This window comes from Crotalus tigris, unplaced genomic scaffold, assembly GCF_016545835.1.
Source record: "Crotalus tigris isolate CLP2741 ecotype Arizona unplaced genomic scaffold, ASM1654583v1 scf7180000017735.2152567, whole genome shotgun sequence".
Taxonomy (NCBI): Eukaryota; Metazoa; Chordata; class Lepidosauria; order Squamata; family Viperidae; genus Crotalus; species Crotalus tigris.
Genome location: NW_024096601.1, coordinates 1,858,002 through 1,876,657, shown reverse-complemented (window position 1 = coordinate 1,876,657; position 18,656 = coordinate 1,858,002). Strand labels below are relative to the sequence as shown.

General features: G+C 39.4%; 1 protein-coding gene across 3 annotated transcripts in view; it reads right to left on the bottom strand.

The window, feature by feature from the left end:
* Nucleotides 1-18,656, bottom strand: part of MYO5C (myosin VC) — a 43,222-nt gene that overhangs the window by 11,377 nt on the left and 13,189 nt on the right. For all 3 annotated transcript variants that reach the window (XR_005556266.1, XM_039339595.1, XM_039339596.1), the window contains 18 exons: nt 17,742-17,825; nt 17,183-17,317; nt 15,033-15,130; nt 14,318-14,404; nt 14,008-14,119; nt 13,532-13,743; nt 12,639-12,804; nt 11,154-11,300; nt 10,906-11,070; nt 10,302-10,395; nt 9,567-9,630; nt 8,491-8,671; nt 8,142-8,235; nt 6,915-6,978; nt 6,727-6,807; nt 3,502-3,682; nt 2,177-2,270; nt 978-1,032 (listed from right to left, as the gene is read on the bottom strand). Coding sequence is in view for 2 of the 3 variants with exons in the window: in XM_039339595.1 (XP_039195529.1) it covers nt 978-1,032; nt 2,177-2,270; nt 3,502-3,682; nt 6,727-6,807; nt 6,915-6,978; nt 8,142-8,235; nt 8,491-8,671; nt 9,567-9,630; nt 10,302-10,395; nt 10,906-11,070; nt 11,154-11,300; nt 12,639-12,804; nt 13,532-13,743; nt 14,008-14,119; nt 14,318-14,404; nt 15,033-15,130; nt 17,183-17,317; nt 17,742-17,825 (2,114 nt within the window). In the remaining variant the exon portion in view is untranslated. The remainder of the gene's footprint in view (nt 1-977; nt 1,033-2,176; nt 2,271-3,501; nt 3,683-6,726; nt 6,808-6,914; nt 6,979-8,141; nt 8,236-8,490; nt 8,672-9,566; nt 9,631-10,301; nt 10,396-10,905; nt 11,071-11,153; nt 11,301-12,638; nt 12,805-13,531; nt 13,744-14,007; nt 14,120-14,317; nt 14,405-15,032; nt 15,131-17,182; nt 17,318-17,741; nt 17,826-18,656) is intronic.

The window sequence follows — 18,656 nt, the reverse complement described above, 5'->3', positions numbered from 1 at the left end:
GTCAGAAAAACAAAATCCATCCTACCCTTCTTTATTTAAAGAAAAGGGGGGGGGGAGGTCTTTCTGCAGAAATCAGCAAATGAAATCTTTTGCAATGCTCAGTTAGACAAGATCACTTTGTAAGAAGCTATTATATGAAACTGTCAGTTGCAAAACTTAGAAACCCTTTCTTTTTTAAAAAAAATATATTTTATTAGATTTTATATGGGTAGGGAAAAGGTAGGGTCAGTGCAGGTACAGGAAAATTGGGATAAAAGGGACAGGGTGTGGATAACTAAGTAAATACGTAATTCAACGAACAAGCTGTTGTCCGGGTCTTCATATTAAGTATTATTGCTTATATAATACTAGACATTTATAAAAATAAATCGATATAGTTACAACTGACATTTGGTGAAAGACTAATATTCTTTTAAATAATTAACATAGTTAATAGCATAACAACTATTTCCAATCATCAACCTTAATACTTAATATAATAAAACTCTAAAATCTCTTCTTATTCTAACGTGTTTCAACCCACTGATAAAATTTTCCCCAGGTTTTGTAGAAGATTGAATCTTCTTTCTCCTTCATCTCTAACGTTAATCTGTCTATTTCTGCACAATCTAGAATTTTCAAAATTATAATCTGGTCTGATGGTATGAAACCCTTTCTGAAATAAGTGGCAATTTCTTATACATTTCCAACATGATTACTAGTCATTCCAGGTCTCCCTTTCCATTTAATTTGGCTGTGTTTGCACAACACAAGTGAACATGAGGCAGCCAACTGTATTTTAGGCTACCAAGTTAGACAAACTCAACCCCATATCCCCTAGTTAAAATTCAGAATGTTTATGAAGCCAAAACATATAACTAATAGAATAAACTGTGGTTAGGCCAATCATTTTACGAAACTACGGCTTCTAAAGTTTGCTGCCCAGATAAATCTAGATTGTCATTATTATTATATTTTTCAGATTTAAGCCTGCTTACTGTTTTTGTGAGAACTCCTCATCTGTGTTTTGATCTGTCCAGTCTTCCATTTTCTCTTCAACAATAAAGATAATCATTTTAATCCGTGGAACTCACGTTATAATTTAATACCTTTAATGACAGTATGATGATGACAGTAATCATATTTTTATATGCTAGGAAGAGAGGCTGAATGGGATCTAGGAAGAATAATGAAGCGATACAGGAAAACAGAGATACAAGAGAGGAAAAATAACCCAGAAGTTCATCAAACAGGCCCTCCAGATACATAATATGAATGATGCAGCAAGATTCACCATATATAATACGACTTCACATTAAACAGAGAAAACAATTTCACAGAACATGAATAATTAAGACTTTCTAAAGTGCAGCCTATCATCCACCACTGGCTGTTACTAGGCAGCAGTTTATGGATGGCAGCGTTTTAAAGCCTAATAAAACATGAAGATTATCTAGAATAAAAAGCCTTCCAATAATGGTTCTCTTTTTTTTTAACGATAGGTGAAATGAGAAACAGGGCCTGTGTAAAAAACCTGGAGTCTTTTCTGTTGAAATATGCTTTTCCTTCCTTCCTTCCTTCCTTCCTTCCTTCCTTCCTTCCTTCCTTCCTTCCTTCCTTCCCTCCCTCCTCCCTCCCCCTCTCTCTGTCTGTGGTGTGTGTGTGTGATTATAAGCTCAAATCAACTCACTGCAGAATGAAGCCCTCTTTGTTGAATGTTATGGACTATAATCTGGTCCAATGAAGGTTGCTAGATAAAAATGTTTTGATTTCCCCTCTTGGGCTAAAAGAATATCCAACACAAACTCATCTGGCCAGCTCCCATGCCTAAATAGGACCTGAACTCGGGAACTCCCTCTTTTAGGTCAAGACCTTCATCCCCAACCTTCTGGCTCTTGGGCGGAGAGGGGGGGATTGGCCCAAAGTCATCAAGGATACGTCCATAGTGAAGGGCCAGCTGGGTCTGTGTCTCTTTAAGAGCCTTTGTAAAAACACTGTTGTGTTCTCTCTCTTCCGTTTCCTGCTGTAACTGTGGTGTGTTGGATCCTGCTGTATTAGCACGTGTATGTATATTGTTCCTGGTGTATGATATTGTAGATAATGTAAGATAAACCACCATTTAATATAGACCGTTTACTGTGTTTACTCCTGGGTTATCTCACGCGACAAGACTGTGCACGCTCTGACAGCAAATTACCACTTTTCTTGACAAGTTCATCTTGAAGACGATGCTCAAGATCCAGCTTCTGCTTCTGAAGTTCAGCAACTCGCAGCTTAAGGTCGGGCATCATCTTCACCAAAAAAGGAATAAGGGTAGGGAAGAGTCCGATGACTATGTCATTCAACACCTCTAAATGTATTATAATATTAGCAAAACAAGAATGGGCTTCTCCAGTAATTACTGTCCACTTTCTCTCAACCAAAGAAGATCTAAACAAAATCAAGGCCAGCAGCTTTGGAGCAGATGGTTAAAAACAGGCAACATGCTTGCATGCAAGAACAGCAGGCCAATTTGTTAATACGGGTAGTTCTCAACTTATAACCATTGGTTTAGCAACTATTTGAAGTTATAACAGCACTGAGAAAAATGATTTACAATAACTGTCTATGGAGGTTCTCAGTCATCAAGGTTGTGGTTGTCCCAAAGGTGCTTTTTCAAGAGGCAACTGGACTTCCTTTGTTTTTCTTTGAAGACGTTTCGCTTCTCATCCAAGAAGCTTCTTCAGCTCTGACTGAATGGTGGGGAATGGAAGGATTTATACTCCTTGCAGACCACCGGTCATTTGCATTCTTTTAGAGAGCCGTTGAGGCCACTTGGAGGTTTGTCTGTGTCTTCAAGGTCCCCTGAGTAGTGCAAATGTGGGTGGAGCCTTCTTGGAACTGCTTTCAGCACACCCAGCACACACTCAGGTGACCTGGAAGACACAGACAAACCCCCAAGTGGCCTTAACGACTCTCTAAAAGTACACAAATGACCAGTTGTCTGCAAGGAGTATAAATCCTTCCATTCCCCACCATCCAGTCAGAGCTGAAGAAACTTCCTGGACGAGAAGCAAAACGTCTTCAAAGAAAAACAAGAAAGTCCAGTTGCCTCCTGAAAAAGTACCTTTGAGATTTACAACCAGTTCTCACTCTTAACGACCGTGGCAAGCATCCCCACGGTCATGTGATCAAACTTTGGGCTCATGTATTTACAACGGCTGCAGGGTTCCGGGATCGTATGGTCGCCTTTTGTGGCTTTCCCAGCCAGCTTCTGACAAGCAAAGCCAACGGGGAAAGGTAGATTGGTTTAATGACTCTGTGATTCACAACCGTGTAACAATTGTGACAAAAAAAGGTCTTGAAATGGGACGCGATTCCCTTACCAGGCAGCTTGTTTAGTGGTGGAAATTCTGGTTGCAACTGTGGCTTTAAGTTGAGAACTACCTGTAAATACAACTGATGTTGCTCTCTGCTTACCTGTTTCTATTTGGAAGCCACTTGGTTCTAGAAGAGATTTCTAAGTTCTATAATAATCCTCACCATGTTCTCGGAGGTTAGCCTGGCAACTTGGAGACGGATACATTCCTTAGTGTTGTTTTCCTCCCGGAAGAGTTTCTGTAGGTGGGTGCTCTCTTGACTAAGATGGTTTATTTTAGCATTCAGATCTTCTATCTCTCTTTCATAGTTCTCTTTCTGATCCTGGAAATGTTTTTCCAAAACTCTGTAGGAAGAACAAAAAAATAAAATAGCATACAACAACAACAACAACAGTAATAATAATAATAATAATTATTATTATTATATTATTATTCGCTATTAGTCAATTGCAAAAGGCGGCCTTATTAGGAACTGCTTCCATCCTGCGACGATATCTGTAATACCATCAAACATCCACATCTGCCTATCCCAGGTCCTGGGTAAGGACTCGATAGGTAGACAAAATGCCAAATCCAGTCTGAACATCAGGCTGACTGTGCGATGATCGATAATAATAATAATACAATAAGAAAGACAAAAAAGTCTGGATAGTGGATGTGGCAGTGCCTAGAGACAGCAGAATAGACGAGAAAGAACTGGAGAAGATAACAAAATACAAAGACGTACAAATAGAAATAGAAAGACTGTAGCAAAAGCAAGCAAGGGTAGTACCAATAGTCATAGGCGCCTTGGGTGCAATCCCAAAACAACTGGAGCACCACTTGAACACCATTGGCATTGACAAATTCGCTATTAGTCAATTGCAAAAGGCGGCCTTACTAGGAACTGCTTCCATCCTGCGACAATATCTGTAATACCATCAAACATCCACATCTGCCTATCCCAGGTCCTTGGTAAGGACTCGATAGGTAGACAAAATGCTAAATCCAGTCTGAACATCTGGCTGACTGTGCGATGATCCATAATAATAATAATAAAAGTTGGAAGGGACCTTGGAGGTCATCAAGTCCAACTCCCTGCTCAGGCAGGTAATCCTATACCATTTCAGACAAATGGCTGTCCAGTTTCTTCTTAAAAACTTCCAGTGTTGGAGCATTCACCGCTTCTGGAGGCAGGTTGTTCCACTGGTTAATTGTTCTAACTGTCAGGAAGTTTCTCCTTAGTTCTAGGTTGCTTCTCTCTTTGGTTAGTTTCCACCCATTGCTTCTTGTCTTGCCTTCAGGTGCTTTGGATAATAGCTTGACTCCCTCTTCTTTGGGGCAGCCCCTTGAGATATTGGAACAGCCCTATCATGTCCCCCCTCGTCCTTCCCTTCATTAAACTAGACATACAAGAAACAGGATAGCCATAATAATGCAATGCTTGTCTTCGCCAACAGCAAAAGAAATCCAGAAAAATGGTATTTGGCACCAATCCGTTAAAAAAAAAAACACCTGTTAACAAGGATAGAACTTTTTAGATTAGATAGAAACTTAGGCCAATTGTAACTCTGGCATGATTCTTATTGCACCTTTGCTGATTACTGACTGCCGATTTGACACCAATAATGGTTAGGATCATTTGTATTTGATGCACAGCACTAAGGTAACGTTGATGCAACATTTTTACTCAGTTTTATGTAGCTTGTAAATCCCTTTTCTTTTTCTTTATCTTGTTTCTTTTCTGCTTTATCTGTGCTGAACTTTCAACTACCTATTAAATAAAAGGGACGTTGTTTAAGAAAACCATCCAGTTCAAGCTTATTCCCTTCCATAACTTGTGTGCAGAAGACTGGATCACTTCTTTCGTTAGGTAAGCTTCAGCCATCTTCAATTTGGTCACCCAGAAAGACTAAGCTGGTAGCTTTCAAGGCTACTAGAAGGTGGAGTTTCATTAGTTTTAGATGGTTTTGGGCCAAGAAAGTTGGATCTACGCTGGAGAAATCCCAGTAATTAAACTATTACCATGTTGAGCAAGGATCTCCAAACTAAGACTTGCGGATTTCAATGTCCATCATGGCTGGCTGGGGAATTCTGGGAATTGAGGTCCACAAGTCTTAAAGTTGCCAACTTTGGGGATCCCTGATGTTGAGGAACCTCTACATCTGGAAATATGGAGAGTTACACAAGTTTGAAGACCCAAATTTCTTTACCACTGGTCATTTTAACATCTGGAAGCCCATAGGTTCCCCATCCTGATATGCCACAAAGACACAAAATAGTATATTGAAACAATAAGGTTGGAAGCAGCTGAACTTCCTACTCAGTGAAAAAAATCCAAATTAAGGCATGCACGGAATGGCCTCTCCTTGAGCATCTGCAAAGAACAGGAGACCACCAACTCTGTGAGTAATTGGCACTGGCTTAAAAGACAAGTTAAAAGATTAAAGTTAATTTAGACATGATTAGGGTGGTTTCCCAGAAAACGTTTTTTCATCTAATGGAATGCATTTCTTTTCTCTGTTTACTTGCATGAGACATAGTTAGCCAAGGAGAGTTTAAGATTTAGTCCACCACATCAAATCCTTAGTATTTGCAGACCAAATACCCAGTATTAAAAAAAGAAAGAAAGAAAGAAAGCTGAGATAACAGAGTAGGTTTAAACCATGTCAAAGGTAAGCTGCTGAAATAAAAACTTTTAAATTAAGCCTTGCGGTAAACAGAACCATAGAACAGAGCTACTGGCCCACCGTTTGGACAGTCAAGATGCTGGTTTTTCTTTTCCATAATCTTTGAGACTGACTGATGCAGATTGTGGATATCTGTCTCCAATACTATCTAGCCAGACTGCACGTATCTCCCCCAAAATCTAGAAGTATCCAAGATCTAGTTTTACGGATCTAAATATACAACGAAGTTATCTAAGGCTTAAGTTTCAAACAGATGGACTGATTTCTACTGCTGTTCTTGTAAATACAGCGTGAAGTGTCAATGACTCAGCCCAAGAGAAGGAAAAACACAGTTTCTGCTCAGTGCCTATTGTCATAAGTCAAGACTGACAATTAAAATTGAGGATGGATTTGAGGATTCTGGTAGCCCCTTTTCTGATCAAAACATTTTATTAAATCACCTAAGTTTTCAAAGAGTTGAAGTTCACCTGACAGAGGATTAATAAACCCTTGTTTCTCCAGAGCTACTGCTCCGACTGAATGCTAAGGGAGACATCAATTTTAAACACGAAGAGCGTACCCCCACTCTACTAAAGTTCACAACGTTGCAGTTGTGGAGCAATATATATCATCATTTGGCAGCCGCATTACATGAAAACTCATGTTCAGTGTTGTGCTTCTGTTACTCCCACCAATATGTGACTCAGGGCTGCATCCAAACCAGTGAAAGTACAGCTCACCGTGTGGCTTTTTTCAAGCCTTCATAGGCAAACCAGAGTTCACCATCTTCATTCAGATGTTGCAAGTCTTCCGGAGACAATCTGTTTGTGAGGCAGAAAGGGAAGGGGAGGTTGAGTGGGTGAAAGATCTGTGAAGCAAAATTGGAAGCTGCTGCATTCTGGAACACCCAACAAAGAGGCATCAGTACCTGCTCCTCACGTCCGCAAAGTCATAGCTTTCCAAGAGTTGCTTGGTAATCTCGGACATCTTCTCTAAAGGAGATTTAAAAAAAGAAAAGAAACGTTCCGTGCATGTTGACGTTCTACTACAACCACATAGTCTTAATGACTACATTTCCAGGTTTGCTTGCGATCCATTGTTCTGTTTCACTGATCCAAGTTTCATTTGATAGCTACAAATCAGCTTCATTTAGTTTCTGGTAAGAGTTGAAATCAACAATAGATGGAACACATAGGTTCCTCCTCCTGATGTGCAACAAGGACAGAAAATAATATATTGAAACAATATGGTTGGAAGGAGCTATTTAGGCCAGGGGTAGGCAACCTTGGCTCTTTTATGACTCATAGACTTCAACTCCCAGAATTCCTGAGCCAGCATGGCTCAGCATGGAAACCTCTCCTTTTCCCCTCAGCATGGCTGGCTCAGAAATTCTGGGAGTTGAAGTCCACGAGTCATAAAAGAGCCAAGGTTGCCTACCCCTGATTTAGGCCATAGAATTGAATTTTCTACTCAGTGAAAAAATCCAAATTAAGGCATCCATAGAATGGCCTCTCCTTGAGCATCTGCAAAGAACTCTGTGGGTAATTGGCATTGGCTTAAAAGACAAGGATTAAAGTTAATTTAGACATGATTAGGGTCTACTAGAATTGCATTTCTGGACTCCATAATCATTGCCTCCCATTTTCATTCCATGCTGGCTGGGGGATCCTTGGAGTTGAAGCCCACACATCTTAAAATAGCCAAGGTTGAGAAACACTGATCTAAGGAATTCTGGGAGTTGGAATCCCATCATGTCAAGAAGAGATCACATTGGAAACAGCTGCTGTAACTAAGAACATCTATGATCTGTAACTAAGAACATCTATGATCTTCTACAGCTGCCCTATATATTTTCCCAGTACATCCTTTATTAAGTGGTTACACTGAATGCATTGAATATCCCACTAATTCAGTTTATTGAGTCAGGAAGCAGTCTTCAGAAACGCTGATTTGGAGTTTTTGGCCATTAATTCTCTCAATTTCAACCCTTTCATTTCTCCCTTTTTGTGCACAATGCCTCTATATTTCCAGAGTCATTGTATAAATGTACACAGATGAGATCAAGACAGAAGGCTATATAATTATAGCACTTGGACTATGAAATCCATTCGCCGGCACATTTTAATTATGGGAATGAGTGATGTTTTCCAATTACCTCTCATTTCACGCTTCTGGTATTGTAGTTGCTTCTCTGCATCCAGTTTCTGAATCTGAAGAAAGTCGATTTCTTTTCGCAATTCAGGGATTGTCTGAGTTGATTAAACATTGATAGAACAAGACGTTGTTCAATGAGAAGCAAATAAGGGAAGATACTACAATAGCCATAATCCTAAAGACGAAATCACAGCCAGTAATTTAGAGTAGTAAAAATAAGAATAAAATGTGCAGCATATGAATATATTAATAAGTATATCGTAGTAGTGCACAGCATATGAAAGTGGGGATTTGAATAAAGTAGGAAATAATCATAAATTAATATCCATCTATTTCATTTCTTATCCTACCTTAATTTGGTTTGAAAGTTCCTCTATTTCTGTTTTTAAGCCTTCTTGAGCTTGTTGCAGTCCTTGAATCAGATTTTGCAGCTGAGCGTTTTCCTCTTTGAGAAGCATTATTTCTGCATTGAGGGATTTTATCTTTTCTTCATAATCTTGTTTTTGGCTCTGGAAATTTTTCTCCAATATTCTACAAAGATTCAGAAGGACATCCTTATCTCTCTCTAGGAACATGATTCTACACATCTAAGACAGAAGTCAGTTACAGATGTGCAATTTCTCTCTTGTATATTTGTTTGTGGAATATAACAACAAGATGAAAAGTATGATATTTTTTAAAAAAACAGATAATAAAAGAACAGAAACAATAAACCAGCAACATTACACAAGTATAGCATTCACTCCTTTTCTTTCAGCACCCATATTTTAATCCGAAGATGTGCATCAAATGTTTCTGAATGTTGGGAACTTTGATGTGTGGACTTCAACTCCATGCTGGCTGAGGAATTCTGGGAATTAAAACCCATGCATCTTACATTTGCTAAAGTTGAGAAACATTGATATATATACCAATAACTTTGAAAAGAAAAAGAAAAAAAACAGCCTCTTTAAATGACGATCCTTTGAATATCTAAGGAGCTGCCTTATTCTAACACTATGAGATTGACAAAGCTCATATGATTATTAAGATCTTGGTAATTAGTCTTTCCACAAGATTATAAATTCATTCCAGAAATCAAGAAAGTTGTATTGTGATTGCGCCCCCTGGAGATGTGGAACTATAATAGCAGGCCTTATTAAATACTTTTAATTTCTAAATTTATTTTCTAAATAGAGTTGTGGAAAAAGTTTGTAGAAAGCAGCCCAAATTATTCTTAACAAACTTTCCCACCACTGGAGACTCATGCTAACTTTTTCAGGATTGAGCCCGTATTTTTAGAACTGAGTATATATACTTCCTGCTCATACACCCTACTTAAATTAATACCTTTTCACTCCTTTTAAAATTATTCACTTTCTTTGCAAATGAGAAAAACAGCACTCAAAGAAAATGGCAATTTGAATTAAGAAATTAAATTCCGTACATTCGTTGCCTTTCCTCTCTTTGAACATCAGAGAATAACTGCTTCGTCAAATTATCCAGTTTATCTGAAGGAAGATAATACGTACATTTTAAAAAAAGCTTTTTACGTAGAGTAAAATCATTAAAATTCAGTCAGATGTACTTTTAAAGATTATCAAGCAAAGCTTAGAAAGTTTAACTTTACTTGAAGTAATTTTACATAGCAGTCTACAATGGTTGAGAGAGAAAATTACAATTTTTTTAAAAAGCCAGATCTGTATTTACCATAAAATGAATGTAATATTAAAGCATTAAAGTTGATGCCTTTTAGTTATACTAAACTTAAAACTTATATATCTGTCAACTATGGACAAAGGCATTTGTTCAGATAAATGCCAAGATAATAGTAAACTTTTTAAAGCATGGTTGTAAGAACATTTGTATCGTGAATGTCCTTTGATTCTTTTTTTAAAAATCTCTTGTTCCTTTATTACTGGCTATTACATTTTTAGGTTAGTGAACTATGGTTTGTCTTAACCATGATGTGTAAGCCCTAAGTCTTAATTCACATAATATAAGAACTATAAACCAGAGCTTACAAGACCGACTGACTGGATTCTCTCATCACACAATGCCAAAACTGTGTTTGTGTTCAATATTCTGGTTGGTAAATTCTGCTTTGTATTATGGCCGATTGTGAAGCTAGTCTGAAAAAACCAAAGTAGCAACAACTTCTTAGAATAACAGTCGATCACACCTTTCATTTCCTCTGTTTTCGTTTGAAGTTCTTTTTCCAGCTTCTTCTTCTCTTCCTGTAGCCCCAAGTTGTGGTTTTCAAGTTTCAAAACCCTCTAGAAGGAGAAGGTAAAGCAAGAAAAAAAAAAAATCTGTGAAAACTCGTATTTTTAAGAACGCCATTTATTTTCCATCTGTGGACGGCTGAATTACATTGCTCACAAACTGATTTTTTTTTTGCTGTGTATTTTGTTATACAGGTAGTCCTTGACTTACGATCACAATTGAGCCTAAAATTTCTGTGCTAAGTGAATGTTGCCCTTTTATGACCCTTCTTTCTTCTGTTGTTAAGTGAATCTCTGCACTTGTTCAATTAGTGACATGGTTGTTAAATGAATCGGCTTCCTCCATCGACTTTGCTTGTTGGAAGGTCGCAAGAGGGGATCGCGTGACGCTGCAACCGTCGTAAACGTGAACCATTTGCCAAGTGTCTGAAACTTGATCACCTGACCATGAGGAGGCTGCAATGTTCGTAAGTATGAAAAACGGTCATAACTTACTTTTTTTTAGTAACTTTGAACGGTCACTGAATGAAGTAAGTCGAGGATTATCCTCGTATGCCTCACCTGTTCATAGCCCATCCTGTTCTTCTTCTCAGTTTCTTCAGATAGTTTTCTTTGCCCAGCTGACTTTTCAAGGTCCCGTTGAAGTTTTTGAATGGTCTCTATATCACTGGAGTGATTTGAAGCAAGGGTGGCCAGCTTTTCCAGCAAACTATGGTTTTCCTTATTCTAAAATCAGGATAAGAGCACACCTCAGGCAAGGTAGTAAAAATGCACTAAGTCACTGAATAAAGGTGGGACCTCTTAGCTACCTGCTCTTCCAGTTTTTTCTGCAGCCGCTGGACTCTGTACGAAAGTTGGATGTTCAGGACGAAACGGCGAATACTCTGGAATCGGCGCCTTGCAAGCCATGCCCGGGCGTACTTCTGGAGGATTAAAGCTTTCTGTTCTTCAAGCATCTTTGTAAGAAAATTTCATTTGTTTATTTATCAAATTTAGAAACCGCCTTCTGCCTCGCAGAGCAGGTGAGCAAACTGAGAGCCCGCCTCATCATTTAAAAACTGTTCAGGGAACAGTTGACTAATTTATTTAAATAGTAAATAAATTCATCTGCAAAGATTGGAACCAGGGGAGTAGGTAAAGGTAACCAGTATGGAAAACGTGGAGAGTCCTAAACACAGGTGGCAAAGGCCATGATAAGTTTCAATAGCAGTCAATGGGAAATGAAGAGGACATTGGTATGTTCTTACTTATCGCTTGCTCAGCTACAGTTTACATCACACATAACAGAATGACAGTTGGAAGGGACCTTGGAGGTCTTCTAGTCCAACCTTTTGCTCAGGCAGGAAACCCTACATTCTTTCAGACAAATGGTTGTCCAATCTCTTCTTAAAAACCTCCACTGTTGGGAGCATCCACAACTTCTGGAGGCACATCATTCCACTAATTAATTATTCTAACTGTCAGGAAGTTTCTCCTTAGTTCTAAGTTGCTTCTCTCCTTGATTAGTTTCCATCCGTTGCTTCTTGTCCTGCCTTCAGGTGCTTTGGAGAAGAGGCTGACCCTCTCTTCTTTGTGGCACCCTCTGGGATATTGGAGCACTGCTTTCATGTCTCCCCTAGTCCTTCTCTTCATTAAACTAGACCAGGGATAGGCAACCTTGGCTCTTTTATGACTCGTGGACTTCAACTCCCAGAATTCCTGAGCCAGCATAGCCCAAATGTGTATCTTTACCTAGTAGACAACATTTGGGTTGGCTACTGACCAATAGCAAGTGTTAGAAAGCCACTTTCTTTCTGACACGGAGTACCAACAGAATAGAGCAGAGGTCTTCAAACTTGGCAACTTTAAGACTTCTGGACTTCAACTCCTAGAATTCCTCAGCCAGCTGGCTCAGGAATTCTGGGAGTTGAAGTCCACGAGTCATAAAAGAGCCAAGGTTGCCTACCCCTGAACTAGACATACCCAATTCCAGCAACCCTTCATTGTATGTTTTAGCCTTCAGTCCCCTAATCATCTTTGCTGCCCTTCTTTGCTCTTTTTCTAGAGTCTCAACATCTTTTTGATATCGTGGTGACCAAAACTGGACACACTATTCTACAACATGTTCGAATTCCAATTAATCAGAGGATGTTGATTGGCATGAGGAGCTCTCATCTTGCGTCTGCGGGACATTGTTAATGCATTGCAAATAGCTTCTGTGAAGCGAAATCCCTTTATCCACAGTCCTTACGGAACAATAACTATGAAACACCAACGATGGCTTCTTGGTGGGCTTTGTTTCAAGGATATGTTACCTTCCTGTATTTCTTCCTTGCTAGGAATCCTCGTGCAAAGGCCTGGATCGTCAAAGCAGCCACACGGATGAGCTGGCAAAGTCTACGCACTAAATATCCTCGGCTGTATTTCTGGATAACTATGGCAGCCCAGGTTTCCTTCAGGGCCCTGGCAGTTATAGCTTTCCTGGAGAAAAAAAAGGAATCAGATGTTTCGTAGTGAAAGTCTCCCTTTGAAGACACCTTCTCAAGAAGGTGCTTTCTACCCAACCACTACTGCTTGGATCTATCTCAGTGATGGCGAACCTTTTAGAGACCAAGTGCCCAAACTGCAACCCAAAACCCACTTATGCATCGTTGGGTGCCGGGTGGGTGTGGCCCATTGGCTGGGTGTGGCCCATTAGGTGGGCATGGCTGCGGTGGTAACAGCCGACTGGGTGGGACTAAAAAGTTCAATCAATCAATTCTAACTTTGCAAGATTTTTTTTTCCCCACAAGAAGTTGAACTTGACTGATTGATTGAACCTTTTTTTTTTTGCACACGGCAGCGGAGGCCTAAAGCGAAAAGGGTTTATAAAACCCAGCTGAGGGCCTAGGACTGGGGCGACGGTGCATGTGCCCACAGAGAGGGTTCTGAGTGCTGCCTCTGGCACCCGTGCCATAGGTTCGCCACCACTGATCTATCTCATGTGTCTAACCCGTAGATCTGCAAACTTGGCCACTTTAAGACTTGTGGACTGTACGAAAGCATGGCTGGCTGGGGAATTCTGGGAGTTGAAGTCCACAAGTCTTACAGTGGCCAAGTTTGGGGACCCCGGTCTAACCAGTCAATGGTTTATTTTGCTACAAATATGTCTGCTGAGAAGTTGCCCATTAATCAATGAAGGACCAGCTCGATTGTTTCTTGTAAATACCGTACGGTCCGCTGTCCCCGGAAATATTGTTGTATGATGACTGCAGCTTGTCTGATGCGCAGGAATTTCTTCCTTTGAAGCCAGCCTCGGATGTTCTTCTGAACCATAATGCATGCTTGCCTCAGCCGATCTGAACGCACTTTTTCCAGGTAGGCGACCTGTCCCGCTCTGAAAAAAATCTTTGTCCTGCCAAACTGATATTGACTTGGATCCTGAGGAAAAAATAGAAAAAGAAATCAGAGTTGATGGGTGTCTATACAAGCAGTTCTTGACTTGCAACCAATCAAACTTACGATGGATTCCCCTTAAAAACTATTTACGACCTGTTTTCCAGATTACGTCGAACACACACACACACAACCTCCGTGATCATATAGTCACATTTTAGGAGTTTGTCAGCCTGAATGGCCATTGACAGTGTCTCGTGGCCATCCCTTCGGCCCTCTGCGACTAGGGATGGTTACAGAACTCCTGACCTGGATTAGCCGCTGCAAAACCATCTTGCAAATTTGTTTCTTGTCCGTTAGAGAAAGTTCACTTTGAGACATGAGAATGCTGTAACGACTGTAGAACTCAAGATACGTCCATCTGTCCAAGGAGAAGAACAGTGGAATTGGTCAATCAAACAGATAAGAAGTCAACCTTTGAAGCACTAGAGCAGGGGTAGGCAACCTTGGCTCTTTTATGACTCATGGACTTCAACTCCCAGAATTCTGAGAGTTGAAGTCCAAGAGTCATAAAAGAGCCAAGGTTGCCTACCCCTGCAGTAGAGAGAGCACTCCGTACCTTGATGGATAACTCTGAGAGCTAATACGAATGGTTTCTAACACCCCACATGCTCGTAACTGCTGGACCACCCTTTTGGAGTCAAATCTAAAGAAGAAGAAAACAAGAACTGATTTTTGCCCAGTCAGAGAACAAATGTGTCCTGTCCTTTTATAAGCTGCATATCACATTCAATGGTTTTAATAAGGGTCAAACTAGGGGGCAAATAGTTGACTGCGAATACCATGGTAAAATAAATTATTTTCTTGTGAAGGAGGAATATGCTGTTTTTACATTCCAGGTACTCCTCTTTGGAAGTTGAGAGCCAGAGAGGATGAGATGATAGCTCACAGTGGATAGCATCACACAGCTGGGCTTGCTGACAAGACCTCGTCAATATTTTCTGGATCCTTAGCACAGTTGCACTAAAATCATACTTAGTTAAAAGCCAGATAGGCATCTTTATGTACATTAAAAATAAGCTGCAGTTGATTATTTCTATCAACATGAAGGTACAATTTTTTTTCCTCATAATTTAATGTTGATGTTTTTTTTTTCCCCAGCCCTTCTGTTCTTTAATGTACCTTCTGCTCTGTGCTTCTCAACTCTGGAGTCAGCCATCTCATTTATAAAACAAACTTTCATCTCATATTATTCTAAATACGAATTGTATTCTATAGGAATTTTCCTAAGAACAGGCACGTAAACAACTAGTACTGTTTTCTTTCATACTTACTCAAATGCTAATTTTTCATCATTTGGCTTTATGCACCGGACATAATGTGGTGTGGTGGCATTAAGAGTCTCCATTAATAAGTATAAGGAACTGCGAAACTGAAATATAAAAAAATATAAAAATGGCTGCTTGAACTTTTAGAATCAAGAAACAAATTTCCTGCTAATTTATGAGTGGAAGCTAAGCCATCTGTTACCAACTTCATTCTAATGATAGCCCGTATTGTCAAAACAAGTGAGTTTATAGAAACACAATGATCCAGATGGATGGGGGTTTGGGGGGCTCCTTCTTCCATTTCTCTTTTAGTCCCCTCCCACTTTCCGCTCCTCTTTACTCAACCCTCCAGTTGAGTTACAGATTCCTTTCCAGCCTAAGTTTGTTCAAGGCAAGTAAAAACATAGATCCAAAAAACAAGGCATCCTGCATGCAGTTTTTTATCCCAGTGTTTCTCAGCCTTGTGGACTTGACTCCCAGAATTCCCTAGCCAGCTGGAATTCTGGGAATTGAAGTCCACACATCCTCAAGCTGCCAAGGTTTTTCTTTCTCTTTAATGATCCGTGGATCTGCTATTTACAGTAATGATCCATAGAAAATGAACACGTCCAAATGCAAGCAAGACAGGTCAAACTGTTCATTAAAAGAGAGAGAGATGGGATCTAATTTAAACAAGGACCAGACATTCACGGAGGGAAAGGCTACAACGGCTATTAGGCACGAGACTTTATAATTCCTTGTGTTACCCACTCAGGAATAAACCTTGTTGGGCCACAACATGGTTTTCATTATTCTTAGGCAAAGAACAAACCCCCGTTCAATCATGACGTTCACTAGGTGACACCAGGGCAGTCAAAAGCTACACTAATACATTAAACCAGGACGATTTAGCTAGGATTGTTGAATAAGCTACTGTGATCTGCACATAATCCTAAATCTGCCCCCCCTTCCTGGAATTCAGAATTCATCAGTATCAGTCAGCACTGCCAATGACAAAGAAAATCAAAATTTTCTGCACCAAACTATAACAGCTGGATTCGCACGGTAAGCAGAATAAAAAAATAAATCACAGTCTACATTTTGTGCAATGTGTAAACTCAGCCATTGTTAACGATAAAAGAGAATATTTGTAGCTCTTGTGGGGGCTTTGTTGTTCTCTGAGCCTGGTGGTTTTGTTGCAGACGTTTCATGACCCAATTAGGCAACACCATCAATGCCTTAATATTGGGATATTGTTTACTTCTTAATTGTTGGTCTAGTATTCATCTTGGTGCTAATCTCTGATTATCTGGGTGTTCTAATTGGGTAATGAAATGTCTGCAAGAAGATAGAATTTAAACTGGAACTGTTTCTGTTAGGAATATTAAGACCTAACTAAGGCAAAGAAAATGATTATTTAATATTACATGTATTAACAGCTGCAACAATAGTATTTGCCCAATTTTGGAAAAATGAAAATCTACCATCAGACCAGATTATAATTTTGAAAATCCTAGATTGTGCAGAAATGGACAGATTAACGTTAGAGATGAAGGAGAAAGAAGACTCAATCTTTTATAAAACTTGGGGAAAATTTTATCAGTGGGTTGAAACACGTTAGAATAAGAAGAGATTTTAGAGTTTTATTATATTAAGTATTAAGGCTGATGATTGGAAATAGTTGTTATGCTACCAACTATGCTAATTATTTAAAGGAATATCAATGTTTTATCAAATGTCAGTTGTAACTATACTGATTTATTCTCATAACTGTCTAGTAATATATAAACAATTATACTTAATATGAAGACCTGGACGACAGCTTGTTCGCTGAATTACGTATTTACTGTATTTATCTACACCCTGTCCCTTTTATCCCTATTTTCCTGTACCCACACCGATCCTACCCTTTCCCTACCCATATAAAATCTAATAAAATATATTTTTTTAAAAAAAAATGTCTGCAAGAAAACCACCGGGCTCAGAGAGCACTGTTCCTCAATGTCATCTACCTTTCAGAAATGCTCTGAAAATAAAATAGAACAGGAAAGGCATTTAGGCTGGTTCGACTCTTTTGGGGAGGGGGGGGGACGTGAAGTAGAACATAAAAGTAATAGAAACAAATGAATGCATCAAATTAGGTTTCTCATCTCAGGAGGAATCTAAAAGAAAAATACCTTACTTCCAACAGTTGCACGGAACTGTTTGTTAGGTGACACAATCACTGTTTTTGCAGACTTAACTTTGATTGCAGAGTTGAACGGGGAAAGAGGGACTGAAACATCCCGGAAGAAGTTTGCAAACAGCTGAAACTACAAAGAGATTGAAATTAGATAGCATGAGAGGCAGTTTGGGATTCCATCCCCGTTTAAAGTTGCCATTTTTGTGCTGTGGCTCTTTTTTTTTTAGTATCTCTTCAAGAGGATGGGGGAAGAAATGTATTTTCAGACTTGCAAGATTCTGTTCGTGCAACCTTACAATAAAGTAGAATTAGCTCATCTGGACATTTTTCCTGTCTGGGTCTACCTTGCAAGGCCAACACATGGCTTAGTGGAGTGAACTTTCTGCTCATAATGACCAGACCAGATCAACACATTCAGTTCTGACCACATATTGCCAAATGCATCCAAAAAGGCCAGAGTTTAGCTTTGATAACTCCTATACATCTTGCAAGGTTGTGCTTACCACAGCTATAAATAGCTAAAGTACTATGGAATCATAGAATAATGTATTTACCTTACTGTTTCTCAAGATGTCAATCAGTACTTCATATACAGTGTCCCGGTTTTTTTCCAGAAATCCTTCACTTTTATATTCTACCTGTTTAAGGAAGATTATGGAACAATATCAATTATAGGGGCTGCCACAAGCCAAGTTGTTCACCAAAGCACCAGATGGAAGGATAAGAAACAATGGTTGGAAACTGATCAAAGAGAGAAGCAACCTGGAACTAAGGAGAAACTTCCTGACAGTGAGGGCAATCAACCAGTGGAACAGCTTGCCACCAGAAATCGTGGGCACTCCATCACTGGAGATTTTTAAGAAGAGACTGGACAGTCACCTGTCTAAGATGGGATAGGTTCTCCGCTTGAGCAGGAGGCTGGACTAGAAGACCTCCAAGGTCCCTTCCTATTCTATTCTATTCTGTTCTGTTCTGTTCTGTTCTGCTCCGCTCCGCTCCATTCCATTCCATTCCATTCCATTATAACAATGAAGTATAAAAAGGAAATGCATTGCATCCATTCCCAAGATAGATCAGAGAAGCAGCCAAGGGGCATATTGGTAATTTTTAGATTTAAGTTTCTTTATCAGCGAGTTGGCTGGATCCCACCAGATCACACAACAGTGGGATCACCAAGGGACCACAGATAATTCTTTGTAAGCAGATATCATCATGACTTTCAGAAGGAAGAAAATCTATAAAGGTCTTATTTAATTCGCAAATAAAGCATTTGATCTGTGGTTTTAAGAATTATCCATGGCATATTTGGATTAAAATAAGAAGCTTCTACAGAAATCAAAATGACTTATTTGGCAAAATTGTTTCTGAAGCTGATATCGCTCACTCCTTTTAAATCATGTCCATGTTTATAGAAACAGCATCATTTTTTTTTTTGGATAGGAGATACATTATTAATTCCACATAGGTGA